The sequence below is a fragment of the Pogoniulus pusillus genome, chromosome 20 (genome assembly GCF_015220805.1).
Source record: "Pogoniulus pusillus isolate bPogPus1 chromosome 20, bPogPus1.pri, whole genome shotgun sequence".
In the NCBI taxonomy this organism is placed as follows: Eukaryota; Metazoa; Chordata; class Aves; order Piciformes; family Lybiidae; genus Pogoniulus; species Pogoniulus pusillus.
In genome coordinates, this window is record NC_087283.1 from 15,432,944 (window position 1) to 15,459,020 (window position 26,077).

A 26,077-nucleotide genomic window follows, 5' to 3' on the forward strand; every position below is an offset into this window, starting at 1 on the left:
ACCAGAGTAGACGGCGCTTGTTTCTAGTCATCTCAGCGCCTGTAGGGACGTTGTTGACGCGTGGGTTAGGAGGTTGTAGGGGTGAGGTTCGCCCTGCCGCTGAGCAGATGTTGCCGGCGGTGCTCGTTCGGCCGGCTGCCGGGCTTGGGTGTGCGCCGGGGCTGGCGTTGCGGCTGCGCGCCTTGTCATGGGCAGTGTCGTCCGGGGCGGGGCGGTGTACGAGCGAGGGTGACGGCCGGGCCCGAGAGGGCCCCGCTGCGCCTGCGTGCGGTCGCACACGTGGGTGCGCCGGCGCCGAGCGGCGCGGCGGCCGCGGAACTATGGGGAAGAGCCGGGCGCGGCGGTTCCGCAGGGCCCCCTTCTCCCCCACTGGCCCTGAGCAGTGCCGCGAGGAGGAGGACGGACCTGAGGACGAGCCGGCTGCGGAGCTGCTGGAGAAGGTGGGGGCGAGAAGTGGAGAGGGCTAGCGGCAGGGCGAGGAGGAGGGCGGAGGTGGGCTCGGCGCGATCGCTGTTCAGGGCCGAGGGAGAGGGATAGCCACGGCCCAGCTCGACGCGGGGAAGCTGCGGGGTCCGAGGGATCACTGCTTCTCCAGCAATATCGGCTGTGGGAGCCGTGTGGCGTGTCCCGGCGCTAGTCCATCGCTGCCGCCTCCGTGTCGCTTCTCCAGCGTCACGGCTGCGTCCGTCGCTACTCGGCGGGGAGAGCTGACGGCTACTGCTGCTCGCCGCGGGCCAGGAACTGGAGGAGAGGGAGGGCCGGCACCCCGTCCAGGCTCTTTCTCGCCTTCCTGGCAGGTTCAGAGGGGCTGGGGACGGTCAGGTGGCTGCTCTGTACCCTTCGTCTCGGGAGAGTCTTTGGAGGAGGTTTTGCAGTGCTTGGGCTCAGTCTACCGTTCCGTAGAGATTTCCTGTAGCTAGACTGAGCGAGGAATCTGAGATGCACATATAAGAAAAAGCTACTAGAAAATGGTGGAAAAGACTGTATTTAGTCACTCGATTGCCACATCTCTGGTTTCGCTTTTACTGTTGCAGGTGAAAAGTAGTTTAAACCTGTCCATGTAATTTTAGAACTAGAAGCAAATAAATGTCTTTTATTGACTTCTGTGATAGTGTTCCTTCCCCTTTCCTCTCTTTTTTTGAAAAAAACATGGTATTTGAAAGTAGAGGGTAGGTCTGTCTCACCAGTGCCAGCTAGTGTCAAACTTGTGTCTGAACTGTGGCTCTCTTGTTGAACTCCCGGAATAGTATTTATCTAGTTGTACAGTTAACGTACATAACCCAGGGAAAGACTTACAAACTTCCGTGGAGGTTAAAAGTTCTTGACTTAATCCAGAAGCAGTAAAATAAGAGCTAGGCCTGTAAACTGAAAGGCAGGGTCTTTTCACTCAATAATTTCCACCTATCTTTTCCCTGATCTCCCCAGCTGCAGCATCCGAGTGCTGAATTGAGGGAGTATGCTTGCGCCAGTATTTCCAAGCTGTTGCAGCAGAAACACGTCATCCCCGTTTTTCTGCAGAGAGATGTTGTCCGATGTTTAGGGCCGTTGTTGATGGATCACAGTTTAGCTGTTCGTGAGACAGCTGCAGGTGCTCTCCGGTAAGTAGTTGCTTATATTTTGTTAGAATGAGCTACTCCTGGCATGGCAAAGAAAATAATAGGGCTTTGCTGTTAAAGCTGTCAACTTGAATGTCAGCCTGGCTTGCATTAGCTCCCTTGTCTGTAGTCATGTCTGTGTCTGTCAGAGTCACCAAGAATGTTTTTTTAACTTGATCTGGTAGACAGCCATGAGACTTCAATGTCAGGAACAGGATCTAAGTTAGGTGCCACTGTTCTGTCTGCTTCCAGTGGAATGTGCTGCTTTCTGTCCTTATGTTAAGAAAAAAACCCAACAAGTGTAGTATGAAGAAATGCAGAGATAATATGGCATTTTAGTCTTCATAGCACAGTGGGTATGGTGAGCTACTTAGAGAATCCACACACATAGATGGCTTTTTGAGAAACTTGTAGATATTGAGCAGCATCATTTTGAGTTGGTGTTCTGTGGCCAGAACTATACCCTACTTTTATCTGTATAAAAAAGTATGTTGACAAATACCAGTATTACACGTTGTGTCTTACACTGAATAATATCTAACAATTAATTTGTATTAGCACAGATTAGCCTTTTAGTTATGCTGAACAAGTAAGTGAAAAGATTTCTTTTCTCCTGTGTTACTTTTTTATGTTAATACGGAAGAAGATGGAAGTTACTGGTTAAACAAAAAGCACCATAACCTTCAGAGGAGAATACTGATTGCATGTTTCTTTTGAAACATTTTTTTTTTTTCTTTTGCAGAAATCTGAGTGCTTGTGGTGGCTTTGAAGTCTGTGATGATATGGTAACAAAAGACATCATGACACCCCTTGTTGCACTTTTGAAAGAGGTGTGGGGGTTTTTTATTCTGGATTTAAAACTGATCTAGCCATTTAGTTATCCCATCTTCAAAGCTAGCTCAGTTTTTGTAGCTATCACAAAGATAAGATAATCCAAAGTTCTTTTAAAAGAATGTTCCAGTATATTTAGTAATGCAGTAATTATTCCAGAGAATTCAAATCACTTCTGCTCCCTGACTGCTAACTTGGGTTTGTGGTGAGTTTTGCTGCCTAGGATGATTTTTTACGTAAGTGGTCTGGAGGTTTTGGGTCTGTACCATCAGTCAAGAGAAGTCTATTACTGTCAGTCAGGATCCAGATCCAACATTTTAATGGCAGCTTTATGCTAATGAAGTTTTTTTGGTAAATAATTTTCTCTTAATGAAAGCCTGTATTTACAGTTGGGTAGTTAATGCTATTGTAGGATACCCTGTACTGAATACCTGTTCTTTGTTTGGTCCAGGTGTTGAAGTGCAGTTTGGAAATTGCATTGAATTCTGTCACCTGCTGTCTTTCTTTGAGCAGCCTTGAGCAATACCATCATTTTCTGTATGTTTTTTTTCCCCATTTTAAAACATAAAATCATAGACTACACTGGGTTGGAAGGGACTTTTAAAGGCTGTCTAGTCCAACTCCCCATATATTACCCATATATGCGAGTAACAACATTATTTCAAAGTACAGCAAAATATTAGCCAAATTAATCTTTGTGACTAGAAATAACTTTGAATTTGTATGCAAACTGTGTTAGTGAGAAACAGCCTTTCAGGTTCTGAAAGTTATTTATTTAGTATTTATCTAAAAATGCTTCTGAAGACTGTTTAATACAAAGCAAGTGCTTAAGAGTCTTTCTACAAAAGAAAAAAGAACTATCAATGACTCAATTGTTCTCATAGAGAGTAGAAAACTAGTTAGGTTTCCTGGTGTGACGGTTTGGGGGTTACCCCGCCCCTCCACACTTTTGAATTTGCCCCAGCTAACTCAGACGGACCCTGGGAATATAGATGAAGCAATTTATTTACAGCTAGCAGAATTTACAAGCAGCTATTTACAATATATATACTTATATACAGTTATATACAATTATATACAGAAGTATACAAAGGATAAACAATACAAAAGCACAACTCCCCTCCCAGAAACCAAGGTCCCCAGGAGGGGCTCTCAAACCACCCCAACACCTCCCCCCGGCCCTCTCAACCTTACCCCAGTTCTCAGGAAGAAGAGAGGTGCAGTCAAAAGGTTAGGGAGCAAGGTTAGTAGGAGCAGGGTTAATGAGATGTGACCAGGTCCAAGGCAAAAGCAAGAGTGAGAGACAAAATGGAGAATGTTTTCTTCTTCTTCCCAGAGTTCTCAGCGTGACTGTGAGAGAAGTAGACACAATTGTTTTTCATTTCACTGCCCGTTATCTAGTTCTGTTACCAAAACATTCCAGCTTGCTTCAAACTAGCACACCTGGAAATAAACACTTTATGAGAGATCTTTCCATTCACTCTGCTGCTGATGTTTTAAGTTTTTGCTTTTCTTCATGACTTGTTTGCTTCCCAACACTGGTTCTCTTGATTGGTTGTAGTGTAGCACTGGACTAGATGCTAACCAGGCCTCTCCAAAGAAATGCAGAGAAATGAACAAAAATTATACTGAAGACATAGCCAATGAGGCTATTAATTTGCTGTGGAATATATGGTAAGTGCTGTGTAAACAGTGTCCTTTTAAGAATAGCTAAATTAAATTGTTCCTGAAAAAGAGCATGTAATTGAGGCAGAGAAGAAATGACTGTCCTTGTATGGGAGGATATATTCAGTTCCTGATTCTGATACTCACTTCTGTTTCTCCTTCCTCATCTGGGCTGAAATACCAATTTATCTTCTGCCATTAAATGACTTTTTTAAAGTGAAGGATTCGAAAAGTTCGCAAAGTGGATATTTAGTTGTAGAAGAGTGACAAAATTTGTTTTCTACTGTTGTTCATCCTGTGTTCTGATACCGTTTTTAAACACGTGCTGTCAGTCTCCTGTGCAGTTTGTGTTGTGGAGTCTTGCATGCACTTGTGATACAAGAGATGGAAAAAAATGAATTCTGGACAGTGGTCTCCAATGTTGTGCAAGTATGAGGACTTTTTGTACTATTTCCTCCCTCTGCAGGTCATCTCAAAAGTTAATGTTTGGACAAATTACACCTCAGTGACTGATCCAAATCTACTTAATTATGTCAGAAAGAATGTGAATTGTTCCATGTACCAGGGGATGTTTACATTGGATATTAGGAAGAAGTTCTTTACTGAAAGAGTGATCAGGCATTGGAACAGCCTGTCCAAGGAGGTGATGGAGTCACGGTCCCTGGAGGTGTTCAAAAACAGTGCAGGCATGGCACTTAGAGACATAGTGTAGTGGACATGGTGATGTTGGGTCGGTGGTTGGACTTGATGATCTTAGAAGTCTTCCCCAACCTTAATGATTCTATAATTAGTAGTTTGCCTTGGAGACACCAGATAAAGGAAGAGGAATGGCAACACTATTAATACAAGAAAGGGCTATAAACACTGAAGTGGTAAAAACCTCTTCATAAAGATCTTGAATTTTGTGTTGTTTACATTCATTTTGTAACAGCTCCATGTGATGAGACACTTTGATCCATACACAATTGTGGTTTGCACTGAAGAGCATTTCAGTGGCATTGCCTCTGCATGGTGTGGCTGCTGACTTAAGACCTTATTTATAAATTGGTTTTCTGGGGTTTTCCTATGGATTGTAATATAGAGTAGTACAGAAGCTACTTACAGAATGCATGGCCTTTTGTAAGTGACTCAACCATGTTTTGTGCTGCTTTCATAGACATAAGTGCTTTGGAACGGGAACTATAATCATTAAGTGAGCTGTAAATCAGTTCTGTATTTTGAATTGAATGACTGAACTGCTGACTTCATTGTTATGTTTAATACTGATAAAATTTGGGCTGGCATTGATGCTGATGCATTTTCAAAAGTAAATTTTGGGAGACTCTTCTAACTAGTTAAGTCCCCTGCTTTCATGGTCTGATTTTGTATAGTATTGCTGGATAAATGCAAATGTCATGTTTAGCATTGATTTAGTATGCATTTCTGAATGGTAAGAGTGCTCATTTTCTGGAGGAAATGAACATTGATGTGAGAAGTGTCAGCCTACTCTGTTGTCACTGGGTTTATGGACGGCATTTTCCACGGCTGCAGAAGTCCTGGACTGGCCTGTAGCCCACAGATGTCTTTCAAGATCTGACTGGCTCTGCCTGTATGGGACAGTACTTAGGCTCCTAAATACTGTGTGTGAGGAGGCAGCTGTCAGAAGCCACCTTTCAAACATGTCCAAAGTGTTGCAGCTTCTCTTTCTCCACTTTATATGGAGTTGGTCATAACCTCAGTAATGGAAGATCACATTGACTGACGTTAGTTAGATCTTCAAAATGTAATAGTAAGTACATGTTACTTTAAATGTCATTGAAGAGTTTCTCCTGTGCAAACTGTGTTATTAATCTTTTTTTGTGCATTAGTGAATGCAGCAGTACTGCAGTACACATATTCAATAAAGAAGGATGTTTGGAGGCTGTGTTACACTGCTTGAAGAAATTTTCCACGAATGTGGATCTGGCAATCTCAGTAGGTAAGTTGTTAAAAGAGAAGATTAGTTTTAAAGGTGTGGTTTGTTTGTTTTTTTTCCTTTACTACATGAATGTAACACTGTTGTCACATCCATTGTGTAATGCACCTCCCTTAACATTACTTGAGCTTTATACTGAATGCAAGACTCAAGTCCTTTCTGAACATCACATCATTCAGAAGTTGACATCTTCTGTGCTTGTTTTCAGTCCAAAGGAGAATTACTTATTGGTGGTTACATGGGAGGAAAATTTGTGTGAAGAGCAAGATCTGGACATAGGCTATATTTTCCATTTAGTTTTCTGGGTTTGCTAATGAAGGGTTTAATTTGTAGAGCAAAGGACATAGTCCACCTGAAAGAAAAAAAAAAAAACAACAAAAAGTGAAAGACCAAACCAACCAAAAAACCACAAGAGCTCCTTAGCACTTTGAATGTGAGTTTATTAGTACTGATCTTGTAGTCTTAGTGGTCTTACAGGTGTATATATTTGCAGTGTTTTTTGGCATTGTCTCTAGTTGGTGTACAGTGGAGGAACTGAACTTTGAGTAGCTGAAATGAATGCAGCCAGTCTCACATGTAGTGTGGTACTGTCCTCACTTGTTTCATATACAGGTTTGTCACAGAGTATTTTTTCATCTAAGACAGCTAGTGAAAGACACTGTCATAGCATTACAACAGGATGCTCTGTGAAATGTTGTTTTCTCGAGTCTGTGTTTCATTATTACATATATAATATGATTGTACAATTAGCCTCAAACTAGCACACTCCAGCTTTCAGAATGATAATGCTTTCTTATCATGAGAGTGTAGCCTACTAGGTGGTTTGTTAATTATCTTTCTTCTTGTTTGTTGCAGCAAACTGCTTGCAAGCAGTGACAGAAGATAATCCAGATCTTCTTTCTTCTTTTAATTCTTCTGCACAACAAATACTGGAAACTGTGATGTTGTGTTCAGAGAGCACAATGAAGCATGTCCTTCTGAGAACACTGATAGCAGGTATGATGCTCAAGGGTGCCCACTGCTGTGTGGTGGAGAGCATGGGAGGCAAAGGAGGCTGGAAAGGACAGAACGCTTTGTCTGCTCTGCTGTAGTTTGGACATCTGATTTTCAAAGCTTGTATAGATGCTTTATGAGGTTATTTTTGCTTTTTTTGGGATTGTGTTTTGGAGTGACCAAATAGTTTTAAGACTGTCTAATATGGCTCGTTCTGAATTCAGTGCCTCCTCAGTGTGATAAGCCATTTTAACTGTTCATTTGATTTTCAACAGTGAAAGGAGTTGATAATAAATATTACAGGAATTGTTTGGATCTTAATAGGCATAGTTTTTACCTGAGAATATCTGTCTTGCATTCTTCTTTCTATCTCAACTGCTCCACCATGGTGATTTTCAATACTGAAATGTAATTAATTTTGAGAGTTCTTAGAAAATGGTTTAACTCAAGTATATTTGTTATTGCTGGTAAAAAGTGTTACCAGGTTTGTTCCACATACTCTTGAGTTTATTTACATAATGAAATTTACTAGAACTTAAGATGTAGGCTTAACGTAGTTATTACAGATGAGTGTGTGAAATGCTGAACATAAGAAAATACAACTTTGGAGAGAAAAGAACATTCATACTGAGTATTTTAGATAGTGGAGGCTGTGCTTGCACACGACCTCTGCTATTGCAGAGCTGGGAATGGAGTGTTTTAATGATTTTTATGTTTCAACTGTCTCATGTTTAGGTACTGTCTGGAATATCAAGGATACTATTCCAGCAGGCAGCCTGGGAAGCACGCTTAATGCAATCTTGAAGATTTTTTCAGAATCATTAGCAATAGATGCTGGCAAAATGATTATTCTTATGAACGAAGCTGAAAGGAACAGGTTAAAACTTGCTGCAGAGGCAGAGGAAAACATGAGTGATGCTGTAGACAACTGTGTGAGTGAAGATGATGGCATGGAAGAAATACCAAAGGAAAAAGTCAGGAGAGAAAATGACATTTCAGATCTGCTTCCAGTAAGTGTATCTGGCTGGCTCTTGAACAGCTTAGTGCATTTGGCTGAGCATCTGACTGGTCTTGACCTAGCTTTAGCTAAACTACCTATGAGTGTTACTAAAACCTTAAAGGTAAGCATGGAGAATTTCAGCGCAACTTGTTGCAGTGTGGTCAGGCTGCAGAGCACATCAGGAAAGCACACTTCCGCTTTTGTCCTTTAATGGAAGGTATAGGCTTACCTGACACTTATGTCTGTAGCTACTGCAGGAAGTTCTGATTTCTACATAAGGCAAGTGAGATTTTTAATGGTTGTAACCATTCAGTCATGAGTGGAGATGGCTTAGAGGTTAGCAAATGCATTCACTACTGTGTACGTGAGAAGAGTAGCAAATACATATTTCTGTTATGGCTTAAGCTAACATTAGGTAATCTTAGTGCAGCTGGTGTTTCTTGAAGGTAAATTTTGTTCTGAAACATCCAACAGAAAGACAATAAATAATGCCTCTTGTTTTTGTGGTTGTTCTGTTGTTTATTTGGTTTCTCTTGAGTTTTGGTGTAGGATGAGAGCAGGAAATGTCTGGGTTTTATTTTTAGCTAACAGCTTGGGTACTTCATGTTGTGCTAAAATGTCGTTTCACAAAACTAAATTTGGTTCATGCTTTTATTTTTTTAGTTTGATAAATGGGAACTGAATGAAGTGACAGCCTTACTGACAGCTCAGCAGACTGCCCTGGAAATCATTGTTAATATGTGCTGCAGTGAAGGTTTGTAGGGATCTCTCATTGCAAGTGTCAGGGTGCATTTTGCTTCTGGGATAGGACATGTTTAGTTTGCTGTTTGGTGATCTTTGCTTGTAAGGGTGAATGCACATAGGCTTATTGTCCCTAATAACTTCATCTTGGGAGCAGGCTGGGTTGTAATTTCTAGTATTAATGTGAGTACATTTTTCTCATTTAAGTAATTTCTGTTGCTTACTTGCTTTTTTTTTTTTAATGCTACTACATGTGCTGACATTTAAGAGCAAATAAAAACCATTCACGCCGAGGAAGTGTTTCCTAAAAAGTGTTACAGCAAATTCTTTGTACAGTTAGAGCTCAATCTTGAGTTTTCATCTGATACAGTGTCAGTGTGAATCATACTGTAGGATGAGGGCATCATTTTTTTAAAGCAAATAAATCTTGTAGCCTTGATATAGTTTTGATACTGCAGGTGTTGCAAGAAGAAGAGAGGTGGCTTTTGCATGCAACTCTGACAATAGTGCAGCTTTAGGCTGTTGGGAATTCCAGAGCAAAAAGAAGGGCTCTTATTCTGGAGGGAGTAGGGAAAAGCTGTTCTGTGTCTTCTGTGAATTCTGATTCTCAGTTTCATAGCTTTCCTCCTAAACATCAGGCAAACATGAGCTATTTGCAAATTCTGTTTAAAAAAACAACAACAAAAAAACAAACAAACAAAACTAACTCTCCAAAACCTCAACACTTTTATTGCTATTACCATTTGTAAGCCTCATGCAAAAGTAATTCTGTTGGAGTTAACTTTGGGTAAATCTTTCAGGCTCTAATAAAATCCACAGTAATACTCAGATATTCCCAACAGTGATTTTTTTTTTTCATTCTTACAGTGAAATTTCGCATCTAGTATATGAAGCTCTTTTCATAACTGCATTTCTCTTCTAATGAGTTTAATTCATAAGCTCTCCCCTTTAATTGGAAAATCTCTTGTGGATAAGCTGTATATTCTGCCATTCACTCAATGTAATGTAAGGTTGATAGTGTTGTACTTTACCCATTCGTGGGCAGACAGAAGCATAATCTGTAGAAATTAAGAGGAATCCAGAGGCAGCTGTTCATTTAATTTTCAAGCTATTTGAGGACTAAAATAGCTTTAGCCATTACGCTGAGTTCATAGAAACACTCAGCTTGCCATAGAACCGAGGGAAATAACGAAGCTGGCAAGAGATATTTCCCTGAACGCTGGCTGGCATTTGTAGGAAGCAGAGTGCTCTCCCCTTAACTGGGACATGGGAATGAAGCCAGGAGATCCCATTGAAGCCAGGAGACTCCAACATTGCTATCCAGTCTGTAGGGTACCAGCATTGGTTAAAATGGGATTACCATTGGAAATGCTTCTGTATTTACAAGAATGTTACAAGAAAACTGATCTTGGTTATGCAGTGATGTTCCAGACCCCAGACCCTTTGCCACTCACTCAAAATATACGATTACTGCTATCTTTGTTGTTGCTGAATTGCATGGTCAGCTACCGTGGTTATAATTGAGTTTTCAAAGGAGATTTTTGTTTGCTTTGTAAAGATGCAGATGGAATTTTTTAATAGCGGCAAGAGACTGAGTGAAAGGGAAATGTGTGCTTTGTTTTCATGCTTGTTGCTGCTGTGGGTTGTTAAAACATAAAAGACAACAGTTTTCTTACAGAAAGGCTATTAACACCAGCATTCTGTGGCTGTAGAATTAATTGGATGTTACTATAAGCAAAAGATGATGCTTGCATGATCAAGTTACCGCAGCCCGATGAGTTATTTTGCATCAGATAAGCAGTAGTCATCATCTACAAAGTAATTCTTAAGCTGCTACACTGGGCAGGTGAAATGCATTTGTTTAAACTTCTGTTGCTGTATTTTAAGTGAATGAATTCACCTTTTGCCACCAAAAAGGTACACAGATGTTAGCATAGTTACTACCATGCTTAGATCTTGCATGAATCTGCATTGTTGATGAAATTACTTGGGGGGGAATAAGGGTTTTTTTTTGTCAGAGTAGTTAAATACCCTGACCTATGTACTTAGGCAGAGCTTTCACCTGTCAGTCAGGAGGATCAGTCCAACCTCTAGACTTAGGACTTTTGTGAGCAGCAGTGTCACATCAGTTAAAATGTAACCAGGTTTAAAACAACTTTAGATAAATTGATGTAAACCTTGTGGACATAGATGTATCAGTTTAAATATAAATGATGGACTTAGCTTGTGCTTGTCAGGCCAAGTCTGCCTTTAGCCACGGGCAGATTTTTCACTTCACAGTAACTGTGGCCTTGGGTCATACAGCCTCAACTCCTGTCTCCATGTCTGCCCTTGCAGATCAAATCAAATTTAGAGTATAAACCTAGTTCATGTTTATAACTATAAATGTAGTTTTAATTTCTTGAAGACATATTGCCTGAAATGGATAACAGAGTTGATCTGGATTGTTTTGGCTTGCTTTTCTATCATCATTTCCTTTCAACTGTCCTTGCTGTGGAGACAGCATCATCTTCATACTGCCCAGTCACAGGACATCTTTTTGTAGCTTCAGAATTGCCAGAGAGAAAACAGTTGCCTTAAACCAATTGCAGTTAGAAAACAAATTGACTTAAACTGCTGTATGTACATTCTTGAATCTGCCTCAAAAAGTAAAATGGTTCAATCCAAGTTAAAATGTTAATAAATGCTTATTGCTTTTCTGGTATCTTTTGAATGAGGCATGCTTCATATCAGTGAAATACCTGCATATGAAGAACCTTCCTCTCAGAATACTTGTTGTCTGAGTGAATATAATATTTATAAAAGTTTAAATAAAAGTAATTGGAACTGTGGCTTAATGGCACTTACTTTAAGCTCTTGGACTCTAATGAAGTCCACATAAAGACTCCTAAACCAAGAGGTGGAGCCAAGTGTAATTGAGAAGTAGGATAACTATTACATGAGTGTTGTTACGTTTACAGGTCTGTTTTCTGTTCTCAGATCCCTCTGATGACGAATGGGAAGAGCTCTCCAGCAGTGATGAAAGTGACTTGTTTATGGAAAATTCATACAATGAGGGAAGTGGGCTGCTAATGTCACCCCTGTGCCTCTCTGATGAGGTTAACTCAGCATTTCTGAATAACCTCATTCCAAAGAAGGTATTGTGTCCAATATACAATAAAGTCTCCACTTTGTGCCTTACCATTTAGGCAAAGAGATTGTCCTAATCCATCAGGAGAAAAATGAATGCCTTTTAAAATCAGTTTAGCTTCACTTTTTTGGTCTGGAGGTGGAGCATCATTAAATGAACTATCTTGACCTAAATAATTTCTTAATGTAAGTGGCAGTAGAAGATTCATGGACTTCACAAATCTGGTTGGTTTGAGGGTTTTGTTTATTTGTGGTTTTGTTCTGGTTTTATTGCTTTATTAATATGGCTTTGCCAAAATACAAAGGTTATTCTTTCATTTGGAAGTGAAAAAGATTGCCTGCAAAAGGAAAGTAAACCTGGAGTAGAAGCACAACTGATAGATTTCCATATTAACTAAGGGAAGGGGAAGTAATGTGAATGGCTACAATCAGCACTGAAGATGTGCAAGTTCCTCTTCCCTCCTGTTTTATACATTGCGTTTGAAGCACAATATTTTGACGCTGACAAGAATTCAGATGTTCTTGTTTCAGAGTTGTTTTGCATGTTCTTTAGAGTTGTAAAGATGCAGTTTGACATTTGAATGGGTGGTTATGCTGGTTCACTTACTGTAGAATTCTGACCCAAGGCATCAAGGTGTGAGATGAAAACATTCAAGGCTTTTATACTCGATAGCAAGCAGTCTTCAGTTTCAAAGCAATGTCTTAGACTTGCAGCTATCTGAAAATTCTTCAGAGGAATCTGTAAGAAGCAGGATCTAAATGAAAAAGAGTAGCAGAGACCTAGAAAATTATATTTTGTTCAGCACAGTTGGATACTTAAAATATGCTATGCTTAACCCAGTGCATAATTACATTGAGTGACTGAGAAAATTTCCTGGCATTTTTAGCAGGTGAGGCACTTGCTACCAGGAAAGCTTTGAAATGCATAGTTTGAAGTATCTGTTTTACATTATCCTAAAATGTCAATCTTTCCTTCAAATGCACAAACCAACTTTATTTCTAAACCTTTCTTTTTCGCCTCCCCAGATACTTGAAAAAACTGCATTTCCGAACAGTGTTGCTCTAGACATCTGTATGCACAATGCATCTTGGAAACCATTGATTAAAAAGTAGGAATTTCATTGTCTCTCTTACTATTTTTCATGTATGTTCAGTTGTTTTAAAACTCTTAGAAGGATTGTCCATTTTTGAGGTACTCTTAAGATCCGGACAATGGCAGCTCTGACACACAGTTTTGAATAAATTGACAGAAATGGTTTTGTAAACTGCACACCAGATCACGGGCTTACTTAATTCAAGTTTCTTCTTCATGCTTTGATATCTGTTTTCAAAGAGCTCTACTAAGTCAATTTTCTGTTTGTTTCAGACTGAATGCAGTGCAGTGTAGAGCTTTAACATGTCTCCATAGCATCTTGTTAGTGTCAGATATGGATTGTCTTGGAGGAGCTTCAGCACTTCAGTCTCTTGCACAACATCTGTCGCAGCTAGTCTTTTCTAAAATGGGTAAGATGTTTAGTAAAGGCATTTCCTGCCCCCTTTGCTGATGATATAGATGTAAGGTAGCCATGTACATTGTTTTATGCAGTTTATTACTGACTTTATCCCTTTGACCTTTTAAAATAAGGATATTTACAGAAGTGTGCTAACAGAAACAGTGTATCCTGATAAAATGTGTTTATTCAAATTGCTTCTTCAGCAAGTTTGAACCCCACGTGCAAGAAAAAGCTTTACTTGTGTCTGTGTAGGCAGAAGGTCACTAAGTTAGTGGATGAATCCTGCCTTGCTGTGATAACAGGACTGTTCAGTGAAGGAGTGTAATTATCATATGATCAATCACACAACCCATGCACAAAATGGGACATTCTCTTTTTAAATGTGCTAACTAGCCTAAATAGACATGTGAAAAAAGGGTACCTAGCATAGTCTTTCACATAATTTTTTCTGGGAATCTGACGTAATTATGGCAAAGGTCATTATTGCAAAAATCTCTGGAATGTACATGCTTACTACCTAGGAAAGAGAGCAGCCACCTTCTCATCAGAACAGGCTTTATGCATACGACTGCGTGACTTTATTGAAAATATAGTTGTAATAACAAAACATGCAAAGTTTTTATAGCTGAATATTACAGCTGCTCAACTTACTGTTTTAGTGGTGGTGTGATTTCAGTGGGGAAGGCAATACATTTTGTTTTCCTAAACCACTATTTTTAAATACCCAAATATCTTGGTAAACACTAGAGTATATCTACTGGAGCTCTTCTAAGGCACATTATTTCATAGAGATACTGAGACGATTTCTCCATGCATCTGGCAGTATCAGTATTATTGGATGGTCCAGTGTAGATAGCATTTCCAGCTACCTCCTGTAATTTTATACATCAGAGCACCATCATTCCAAATACTGTTGGACCACTTACAGTATGGTATCTCTCTTACTGACATTACAGAAGCTGAAATTAAAAAAAAAGGCAGCTCTCCCACCACTGACTTCAAGCTGATGATCTGGCTCCCTGACAGGCTTTTTCATTCAGACTATTCTGATAACCTGGCTTTGGTTTAAGATCATGGATGATGTTTCTTCAAAAATAAGGAGATCCTCTTAAAGGCTGGAAATGCCTGCCAATTCCCAAAATTGTCAGAAAATGTTTTTCCTAAGACAGATCTGTCGAAGTGTGGCAAATGCGTGGCTTTGTCATTTCTTGTCTCTTAGAAGCTTACTTAGTTTCCTTCTATCCAGCATCTGAATTTGTAGGCATGAATGTAATGTAGGTAGTTCTTACTTTTTGTAATGTATAGGGTAACACTGCCTTAATGCTTGAAAATGCATCTGCCTGCATAGCACACGTTTTTCTCAGGCTGTGATCGATCTAAGGAAACATTTTTGCAGAGACTACTGCTTGAAAAACTAAAATACACAAAATGAAAATAAATATGAAGACATATGCAAGGAAGTTCACATAGAATATCTGCCTCATGCTTGAAGAGAAGCACGTCCATGACTTTGAGCTATACATGCTTTGCAATAGCCAGAAATTTCTTAAATATATAGAATAGAATATATATAGAATAGAATCAACCAGGTTGGAAGAGACCTCCAAGATCATCCAGGCCAACCTAGCACCCAGCCCTAGCCAGTCAACTAGACCATGGCACTAAGTGCCTCATCCAGTCTTTTCTTGAACACCTCCCTGGGCAGCCCATTCCAATGGCAAATTCTCTCTGTCAAGAACTTCTTAATATCAAACCTGTACCTCTCCTGGCACAATTTGAGACTCTGTCTGCTTGTTCTGCTGCTGGTTGCCTGGGAGAAGAGACTGACCCCAGCTGGCTACAGTCTCCCTTCAGGTAGTTGTAGACAACAATGAGGTCCTCCCTGAGCCTCCTCTTCTCCAGGCTAAACAACCCCAGCTCCTTCAGCCTCTCCTCATAGGGCTTGTGTTCCAGGCCTCTCACCAGCTTCATCACCGGCTAGCTGAAGACAGTGGGTGGTAATAAATTAGTTTAATGCCCCAAGTCCATTTTTGTTAACATAATACTTTCTTTTTAATATTTAAATGTTATGTAATGGGAACTGTCATATAGAACTGATAACATAGCAAATGTGCTAGAAGGAATTCTGTGGTTTACAGGCTGAAAAAGGGGCTTAAAGATCTAGTTGGGAAAGGAGGAGATAAATATTGAATAATCAAGAGTTTCTGCATCTGGAGTAGTCCAGAAAATAAGAAGACATTAAAGGAAAATAAAAAGCTTCAGAAATGCAGGACATGCATTGAAGATGATGGCTGCTATTGAAGAATAATTCAGTGCTTGAGTCATACATTTTGGAAAGATTATTAAACCAGTGGAAAACATGCTCTTTTTATGAACTGGAAAGAGTCCAGAGTACTGGATGCCTAAAAAGCCTGCTTAGAAGACAGAAGAAAAGAGAATGTATGCAGTCAGCTTCTGTATTTTCTCAGTTCCTGTGTCGTGGACTCCATGTGGTACCAGTTTTCAAGTTTCTGTTCTGGTGGCAGTTGTTTTGTACCGTACATTAAGTCACACAAGTGTCTTAACCAGGAATGTGCCTGAAAATGAGGACCAACTGTGGTCTAACCTCCAGATGAAACTAATGCTGAATTCAAATAAATCACTATGGTTACAAACCTACAGAGACCAGGCTCTGAAAATCCAACTCTTCCTGTTTGTGGTAATACCTGGAGGAACAATTAAGGGATTAAGAAATTTGTATTTCTTTGCTTCTTGTGTCCTTAATCTTACTGTTTAACTTCTGACTCTGGGGTCAATTTTTTGACAGAACTCCCTACAGACACAGAATTCCTGGAAGCCATAACCAGTGCTTTGAGAGCTCTCCTACAAACAATGGCATCAAAGAACATTTCCCAGGTAAAAGCTTTCAAACTCAAATGCTCTGGGAAGTTCAAATTCATGTGAGATTGTGTCGCAAAGGTTTTGAAGCAAAACCACTTAAATAAACTGCTAAATTTCAGCAACTGTGAATAGTGAAAGAACAGATTTATAGCAGTCAGTCTTAGTATTTTTCACGGACCCTACCGGAACACTTTTTGATGTATCTCCTCCTTAACAGGTAAAGAGATGAAAGATATTTCAAAACCAAAATAGCAATAAGCCACAGGTAGTATCTTTAAGGGATGGATATACTGACAAAGATTTAGCAAATTAGCATCTTGATTTTTTTTTTTTCCTGATGTCATCTAGTTGAAGCTGGTTCTCCTTCTGAAATCTTGATTGGACATAGAATCATAGAATCAACCAGGTTGGAAGAGACCTCCATGATCATCCAGTCCAACTTATCACCCACCCCTGTCCAATCAACTAGACATGAATTAGTGAGCTAAATATGGGAATGAAGCATAATAGTTTGTTATTCAAGACCAAATACTAGATGGTCTGCTGGTCCTTTCTGGCCTTAAAGTGAAAAATGATCTTCTCTTAAGTTATAGTGAAAAATTATCTTCTGTTAAGTTATAATGAATTGGAAATAGCTATTGAGCTAGATAAACTTGTGAAAGTCTCTTTGGACTCAGAACTTTTTCCTTCAGCTTCATGGTAGCCTTGGTTATGTTCTGGAAGAAACATCTTAAGAATTTGAAGGGGAGAGTTTAAATGTTTTCTTGCTACTTATACTTTCAGAATTCTTGTACGGGACTTTGTTTCTCTCTTATAAATTTGCCTCTGTTGCATAAAAACAAATTATGTAAATGTCACATTTGAAAATTTCCATGAAAATATGTCTATCCTTTTTTTTTAATCTCTTGCTAAGCAGTGTATGACTCCTGACCAGCTATTGGCTTTATGTGAAGCTGGTATTCACAGCAGCAATGCCACTGTTAGAGTGAATGTAGTGAGCATCCTTGGAATTTCTGGCAGTGTCCTGGCAAAAGGACAAGATACATCTGAAACACTAAAGGTGAAAGGCAAACTTTGCTTTGCAAACCTAAAACAGTTTTGCTACTTCCAATTTTGTTAAGCATTGCTGGAAAAATAAAATTTCCTCTCATATTTCAGATGATTGGAAAATTTCTTCTTGAGGTTGCTATGAAGGAACCTTCTCTGGTGGTAGCAGGCGAAGCCTTGGATGCACTATTTGATGTATTTGCGGATGGTAAAGAAGCAGAAAAGGCAGCACTACAGATCAAGCTGCTCTCAGCACTGAAAGAATTTCAGCCAGTGTTCAAAATGAGGGTAGGCATTAAATGTAGCAAGCTCAGGGTCTCAATGCACAATGTGGGTAAAAACTTTTGATTTTAACTGCAAAAAGAAAGAATTAACTGTGAATGTTTGGCTTTATAAGGTAACAAAAAAAAGCCCCAAAACAAATGATATACCAATTAGCTGATCAACCAAAACACAAACAATCCATCAAATAACTGAATTCTTAATACTGTGATGTGAAGGAAAAACAATAAATAAGCTTGCAGTTTGTGAACCATCAGGGTAACAGCACAGCATCTGCACTGCAACATCTACATTCCACCATGAGCATTACTGATGTTCAGATCACTATGTTATTCACCCCTGTGAAGAAAAAACTGACAGATATCTCTGAGGGAGGACAGATAAGGAAAGAATTCCCTTCTGAAATTACACTGACATATTTTTAAACTTCCAGTAGTTATTTTTGTGTTGTTGTTGGTTAATTAAAATAGATGATGTATATTGAAGAATCACAAGGTCAGATTCTAAACAGTACTTTTGGGTATATCTTTGTCTTAACTAATGACCTTCAGTGTGTTCTTTCTTTAGTCAGCTGAAGCCTGAGGAGTGACTTTGATAGTCTTAGCATAAAGCACTGTACCCACAAAATACATACCTGGCAGTGCCACAGTTGTTTGGTTAGTTATATATGCAAGGTTTTTCATATAAAAGGCTACAGGAAATAAGTGTATGTTTCAGATTTATGAGTGAAGTAGCATGCCAACGCTAATCTAGTTTTAGGCAGAGCTATATCATAGCAAATGGACTTGCTGAGATAATTGCTGGCTACACATGCACATGTGAACCTGTTGGAGCTCTCAAACAGCACAACTAGCATGTCTTGATTAGAAGACCTAGATTGAATTGCTGTGAACTTTAGGTGATCTAATAGGAGAAGATTCTTCATTAGTAAAATATTTATTTTTGGGGTTTACAGATACGAAAAGAAGGCAAAGGACAATATAGTCCAGATCAACTCTGTGTCCTGGACAATGTGAAGATGAATTTGAGAAGATTCATCGCGTATCAGGAGACGCTAGGGAAAACCCCAACTTGAACCTTCGAGGAACTTCACATTTTTCCTTATTGAGTAATGTTTTCCAAATACGTAACCATATTGAGTTTCTAAAACATATTGAGCAGAGCAGTTTTGCTTTCATGTCAACACTGTATTTTTTTATGTTCAGTATTTTTATACTTCTGGGTTGATGCAATATGAAAGTCACATTGGCATAAAAAAAGCTAGCATACAGGTTGTGTTAGCAGTGGTAAGAATGCTCTCCTTCGGTCCCAAGGTCTGCACATAGCACCACTGTCACTGAGATGTCTGCCTTTATCCTGGCAGAAAGCTATAATTGCATGAAGAAGTAATTTAGGAAATACTCAGTGGTGTACCAGACTGGGGGTTTCAAAGCTCAATCTATTTTTCAGGAAACCAAGCAGTGCAGAATGTTTGTGTTTACTATTTGCTTTTACTATTTCTCAAACTGCACAGGCACTTAGGGTGAAATTCCCAAGAGAAGTGTGTGGCAGGTGTGTAGACCACTGTCAGCACCTGGATCTATTACTTTGTGAGGTTTGTCAAAGAGAAAACTGTTGCAGGTTAATTTGTGATACATTCTGTATGATAGCTTTTTGCTGTGGAAATTGGTGTGAGAGAATCCTCTGCTTACATGCGACTGTCTGGTTTTATTTTATTTTGATTTGGTATTTCTGAAAATCAAATTTCTTCATTACTGTTTTTCTTTGCAATTCTACGTTAGGATGATTCTGAATTCAGGGAAGCAGTAAACCTAAGAAGTATTGTTTTTATACTGAGGTATTATCTATAGTAACTTTGTAATTGCTTAGAATACCTTTTACAAATATTTGTGAAGAGATTTTTTTAAGCTGTAAACCACAGAAACTATCTTTTTAAAATGTCACTGATTGTGAATTTCATCAAAAACTTTGGACTTGTTTCTGTGAATGAGATCCTCTCATACACATAACTTCATAACCAAATGCAAAGGTCTTTTGTTGATTTTTTAAAATGGGAGCCTTTCCTTCTCTTTTAATATGCTACCTTAGCACAGTCATCTAGTTTTTGGTAAAATTTTGCCTGTGATGTTCAGCAGGGAACTACAAAGATGAAATTTGCTCAGTTGGTTAGATTACAGTCTCTTAGATTGGAAAGTAAGGTCAAGAGCTGACCGAATAACTTGCTTTATGCAATCCTGACGTAATGGTGTTTTGTCAAATGCAAGCAAAAGTGAAATAGGAGTTTAAGCAGCTCTACTGGTTGGAAGTCCTGTTACTGCTGTTACTTTACAGGAGCTGGGTGACATGTAGGATATTGATGCCTGTTCATTGAATGAATGAATGGGAGTGTGGGATCAGGAGGGCTCAAAGGCTGTTGAGCCTGGCCTGGAGAAGTTCAGGAGGACTCCTGAGGAGCACAGAACAGTTGAAATGTTATCCTGGTATTTGGTAAAGGCAGGCAGCAAAGAAGGCTGGACTGCAGCAATTGAGGAATGACTAGTTGGGTGGATTATGACATAGGACTGCACAGAGTGTGGATTTTCATACTAGTTTTAGTTACTCTTGCTGTAAACTATGGCTAATATTCTATACAAGGTGTTAGTGTTTGTTTGGAGCACTTAAAAGGACTTCACACAGAAAGCCCTGCTCTCATTTTCTGGATGCTACACTAAATTGCAGGTTGGAAGTCTCCCAGTTCACTCTCCTGCTCAAAACAGGACTTATTTGAAGACATGCAAGTTGACCTAGGCTTTGGAGGTGTTCAAGTACAGAAATCGCACAACTCCCATGCTGCACTGCCCTTGCTGTGAACACTGCTTTGTTTAGGCTGTTGATTTTTTTGTTTAGTTTGTTTGTTTTCCCATTTGTACCTAGTAGGACTTCCTCCCAATGCAAAATGTGCCTCTTTGTCCTTTGACTGCACGTCACCAAGAGTCTGGCTCCATCTCCTCTTATAACTCTCGCTGAGTAGTTGAAATCAACAATTACATTCCCATCTTCTCCAGGCCAAATAAACCAGCTACCTCAGCCTTTCCTTGTACATTGTGTGCTCCAGCCCTCTCACCATCTTTGTGGTCTTCTGCTTGACCAGCCATAGTGTGTCTTGTACTGGAAGGTCCCAAACTGGATGCAGTACTCCAGATGTGATCTCACAAGTGATAAGTAGATGGAATTTGTCAGTTTTCTGCCAATGAAACGTATTACTTGTTAGCTGTCATCACTGCAGTGCTGCACTGCTGATTTCTTTTCAACTTATTATCCATCAAGACCCTTACATTCTCTGCAAAGCTGTTGTTTGGTCATTCAGTCAGGAGCCTGCCCTTTTCTTGGGATTACTCTCCCAGGTGTAGGAGTTTGGTCTTTACATCAAGTGTAGCAGTCAGAATTTGGTTTGTTGGGACTGTTGGTACAATGAACTCTCTTGAGTTCTTTAGGTTACTAATGAGAACAAATATTTTGTCTTCAAATATGAATCTGAAAGTTGCTGATAAATACATAGAACATAGGATATCCACTAGAAAAGCGTGCTTTTCTTAATAATAATTTATGGCCCTAGGATTTTTCCTTCCAGTGAAAAGGCAGACTGTCACTTAGATTTAAAAGCTATTTTTTTCTTACACACTAGTCAATTGAATATCTTAAAGTGTCAGAATAAGACAGGTACATAGTATGAACTGTATTGTTTGCAGAAGCATATGATTTTTAGTGCCTTTGTCTTCTGGTACACTTACCATTTCTAGCTAATAGCTTAAAGAGAAACGAGGACATATGAAAGCATTTTGGTTTCTCGTGAGTTTGTACTAAAACCCTAACATAGAAAACCCTAGATAATCCATTCACCTTCTTTCACCTGAGGAGAACAGAGCACTTCACTGAGCTCATTTGGCTGAGGGTATGAAATACTGACAAGCTGGTGGCTCTATCTCCAGTTCACCAGATGTTTGAGTTGAAGGAGGGTAAGCTGCAGCTCTTGTGAAGTGTTTCTGTTTTGTTAACCTCGTCACTGTTCCAGAGAAGGGCGACAAAGCTGGTGAAGGGCCTGGAGCATAAACCCTATGAGGAGAGGCTGAGGGAGCTGGGGTTGTTTAGCCTGGAGAAGAGGAGGCTCAGGGGTGATCTTATTACTGTCTACAACTACCTGAAGGGACATTGTAGCCAGCTGGGGTCAGTCTCTTCGCCCAGGCAACCAGCAATAGAACAAGGGGACACAGTCTCAAGTTGTGCCAGCGTAGGTATAGGCTGGATGTTAGGAGGAAGTTCTTCACAGAGAGAGTGATTTCCCATTGGAATGAGCTGCCCAGGGAGGTGGTGGAGGCACCGTCCCTGGAGGTGTTGAAGAAAAGACTGGATAAGGCACTTAGTGCCATGGTCTGGTTGATTGGTTAGGGCTGGGTGATAGGTTGGACTGGATGATCTTGGAGGTCTCTTCCAACCTGGTTGATTCTATGATTCTAATGACACTTTTATGTGATTTCCTAATGCCCTGTTGTAAGATCTTTGCCAAAGTCTACTGCCCTTACCAGTGGCCCATAGGAAATGGAGCAGCTCATCTTCCTTGGGATTTCTATTCAGTATAGTTTCTAGCAATAATTAGCCAACTACATATTTTGATGTCCATACTTCTCTGAATGAGAAAATCTTACTCTGACACATGTTCACCATAACTTGCTCCTGGTATCTAATGGAGGGCTTATGGCTGAATGAGGTAATTGTTTTGTACACTAATGTAGAGAGCACATTCTGCTTGCAAGGTGCAAGATAGTTTTTAATAGGAAAAGCATGGAAGACTTTGAAGACTTTTATATATAGAAGACAAAGCAATTTATCAGTCATTTAAAGAAATACCAGATGAGACTTCTAAGTACAAAACAGCTATGCTGTGGGCTATGAAATTTCTGATATAGTTAAGGACAACTAAGGCAGCAGGACAAAGGACGTTATGGTACAAATGTTTGGGCAGCTTTTCTGGCACTGGTTTATTTAAGCAGGTTCAGGGTAAGTTTGAGACTATGACAAGATCCTTGACAGCCCAGAAACGCAAAGCTAGATCTTGATACTTTGAGGGTGGCCTATATGGGCCTGATCTGTACAGTATGCAGCATAACTAAATAGATGCTAAACAGATGTAAGTGATGTTTATCAGTTCATGTAATCACACAGATAAGACTGGTATCGAAACAGGTATCTGAAACTGAATTTGCTTATTCTGGTCTCCAGAACATCTTCAGTCAGTGCTTCAATTAAAAACAGCAGTCCTTTTAAAGTACAGATTTGTGCCTTGTTTCCCTTACACGTAGCACAACAGAATCTGGCTCTGAGTTGAGATCACACACCAAATAGGTCCCGAATTTAAGTCAGTCTGTGGTATTAAGTAAAGAGTGTAGAGAGGACTCTGGGTTTCCTGCTCTGGTCAGAAGCAGTAGCACCAGAGGTATTTGCTGCTCCTTTGGCCTTTCTGCAGCCACCTGTGTAGATGCAGAGGTGTAATTGCTCTGAGGTTATACTTTTGCTATCTATAAACAGAAGCAAGTGGCAAGATTGAAATTAGCATTTGTTGTGAAGCACTTTTTTTATATCATGCCTCGACTTTCAGAAGATGGATGCATACCATGTTCTAGTCACTACCTCAATTATTTGGGTTTTGTGGCATGTGTTGAAACATACTGTGTTTGTGCAGTATAGGTTTTCTAAAGGCTGTCGTATAGACTCACAGAATTGTTGAGGTTGGAAGAAACCTTTGAGATTATCAAGTCCAGTATTTTGAAAGAAAAGATAGAAGATTCAGAGCACGGTAAAGTTACAAAATCAGAGCTTTGTTGGAGAATAAATTAATTTAAAGTCTGTAGTTTAAGTATTGTCAATGAAATGTATATCAAGATAAAATAACCACATAAATATCAACATAAAATAGCCAACTAAACCAGGATAATCTCAAGTTCTCTAAGGAATTTTCAGTAAAAGCTTTCCTAGCAGATTGGCTAGAAATGTCTACTGGCTAGAAATGTTTACTGTTGCAAATCCAAATTCAGGCATTGGTAATTGAAAATAATGTAGTTGTGCCTTTCTGGCACAGATGAATTGAGCAAACAGTCTAAACAGAGTTTGTGATGGACATTGTGTTAAGATATGCAACTTTAAGATAACTGGCAAAACCTGAAAACTTGTGGCAGTCCCAGCAGATTAAGGAACTTTAACTTCTTCCATTAAGGCTGAAACAAAATGAGCATTTCTGTTTGAAGAACTTTTACATGAGTGGTGGGGTTCTCTTGAATGTATTTGGACATTAGGCAATGGTTAACTTTTGTACCTTCCAGGGAAAGTAGCAAGGATTTAAATCAATTCACTCTCATTTAGTTTCTTGATTATTTTCATAATGACTTTGTTTCTGTGAGAGGCATTTTGTCAGACAATTCAGTGACCACATAAAAATGTAGTTTGAGACTTTCATGCAGGGGATATGGCACAATACTTTTTTTTTTCCTTCTTTCAAATCAGGGTGTCAGGAACTCCATGCATTATTCTGATGTTAAGGGCTTGAATCAAACCGATTGTCAGCTACAATGAGATGCTATAGTAATAATCTGTGTGCTGTTAGAATGACTGTGGCTAGTACCTGTCCTCAACACAGCGGTGGGTCCTGATGCATCCCTGAGGTTGTGAGGCACTCACATAAACACCTGTACCATGTTTAAAGAATTGGATTTCAGTATACCTTCTGGTTTTGTCTGCCTTTTAGGACAGAAATCTGGTGAGGGCTATTTGTTTTCTTTCTCCTCTGGCACTTGAATTACAATTTCTTTTTTTTTTTTTTTTTAAACTTCTAAGGAAAATTGTTTTGACCTCTTCCCTTCATCCCTCCCCCTTGATGGAGAGTGAAAGGCACGTCCAGAGTGTAACTGAAGAATGGCTGACTCAGCTAGAAAATGCATGATGTTTCTAAATAATCTTTTCTGGAAACGTCTCTTTTTAGTAAGAGCTCAAGTTCAGAGTCATGATTCAAAATATTGCTTTGACCACATTCAAGTGTGGGGGAGTTCTGTTGGGCTTAGAGGGGTGGGGTTTGTTAACACCCTGTAGGTATGGTCCTTTATCTAAAGCTTTTGTGGTGTACTACATCACCTGTGTTGTATCCTGGCTTTGTTTGCTTTGGACTAGGGTTGCTACTGAGGAATCCTGTAAATTAATTAACCTCTGTTCTACAATAAAACTTTGTTTACGTTTGTGTAACAAACCTTTTTGCAGAATGTTTTTTGTTTTTTCTAAAGAAAGTATTTTCTTTCTGTTAATGTTATATTGTGCTACTTTGAAGCTAGCTGGAATGTTTTGGTGAGGATTAGATCACAGGCTGTGAAAGAGAAACAAGGGTGATGTCTACTTCACTCATAGGCTTGCTGAGAGGTATAAGAAGGAGAAACCGCCAAGACCCCGGACAGAGGATAGCATAAAATCCTTTATTAGACTTATGACCAGTTTTCTGTTGTTTAAAAGTTCATGAACTGAAACCTTTTTAGGCACATCTTTGATGTAAGAGGAACATCAGGCTAGTTACTTTTTTTCTCATGTGTTTATAATTCTCAGAACTGCTAAAGAGTGCATGTTTTGGAAAATAGGGTTATCCGGGGCCGTTTTTCTCCAATTCCAAGCTGTGCTTAAATGCCACCAGTTCTGTACTTGACTTTTGGTGGCAGTTTAAAGTATATATTGTAAATCTTAAAGAAATCAATTCTGTCAACTCAAACTCCAAATTTCAGCATACTTCTTTGCTGTAGTTTGGTTTCTTTTGGACAATGCAGATGAGGCAGACTGTGACAGAACAAAGGCAGCCTAAGGACAAAATGTCTTGCTCTGGGATGGTGGGGAGAAGCCAGAGCTTTAGGCTTTGGTTGTCATCAAGAAGTGATGGTAGAACTTCTTTACAAACTATCCACCTTGTAGAATACTTAGAATTGAAATGCAGATTTTAGTTCCCAAACTTCTGCCTCCATCTTCCTAAAGAGAAATCCTCTCTTACGGAATTCTGATTCTATGGGAAGCATCTCTGTAGTAGGCTGGAAACTTTTCAGCCGATAACAAAAGATATTTCAAGGTTGTAGTATTAAAACACAAAATAAAACTGAATCTGACCACACCTTGTACTACTAACTTGTCGCTGTTTGCTGTGTTATATATGTAATGTGTTTTTCCAGATGCAGAAATGTCAGCTATACAAGTATGGCACCTAGGCTCTCTTCCTGTCCTTTGGAGCCGAGTGAAAGGCAGGAAGATACAGAAGTAGCTGTAGCCATCCCAAAAACAGCTTTTGGGGAATGCAGTAGCAGCTGCCAGTATACGGGAGGGGTAGAACGACCGCAGAGCTCTACTATGCTCGACACCCTTATCTAACGTACACTGATACTAGCCTTACGCCTTGATTACAGCAACACCCCGG

The 26,077-nt window shown here is 39.6% G+C and overlaps 1 protein-coding gene across 4 annotated transcripts; it reads left to right on the forward strand.

The window, feature by feature from the left end:
* The first annotated feature begins 210 nt into the window (after positions 1 to 210).
* On the forward strand, positions 211 to 19,029 carry HEATR3 (HEAT repeat containing 3). Of its 4 annotated transcripts, XM_064160343.1 has the most exons (15): positions 212 to 440; positions 1,426 to 1,598; positions 2,338 to 2,425; positions 3,988 to 4,100; positions 5,939 to 6,048; positions 6,901 to 7,041; positions 7,774 to 8,048; positions 8,702 to 8,792; positions 11,759 to 11,916; positions 12,935 to 13,017; positions 13,275 to 13,411; positions 16,208 to 16,296; positions 17,198 to 17,341; positions 17,440 to 17,616; positions 18,566 to 19,029. In XM_064160343.1, exons 1-15 carry the CDS (start codon positions 321 to 323, stop codon positions 18,683 to 18,685), a joined length of 2,019 nt encoding a protein of 672 aa, XP_064016413.1. In that variant the 5' UTR covers positions 212 to 320; the 3' UTR covers positions 18,686 to 19,029. The 4 variants fall into 4 exon arrangements, with proteins under 4 accessions (XP_064016414.1, XP_064016413.1, XP_064016416.1 ...); XM_064160344.1 differs by lacking the exon at positions 17,198 to 17,341 and having other exon boundaries at positions 211 to 440; XM_064160346.1 differs by lacking the exons at positions 212 to 440; positions 1,426 to 1,598 and having other exon boundaries at positions 2,398 to 2,425; positions 3,993 to 4,100.
* The last annotated feature ends 7,048 nt before the right edge of the window (positions 19,030 to 26,077 follow it).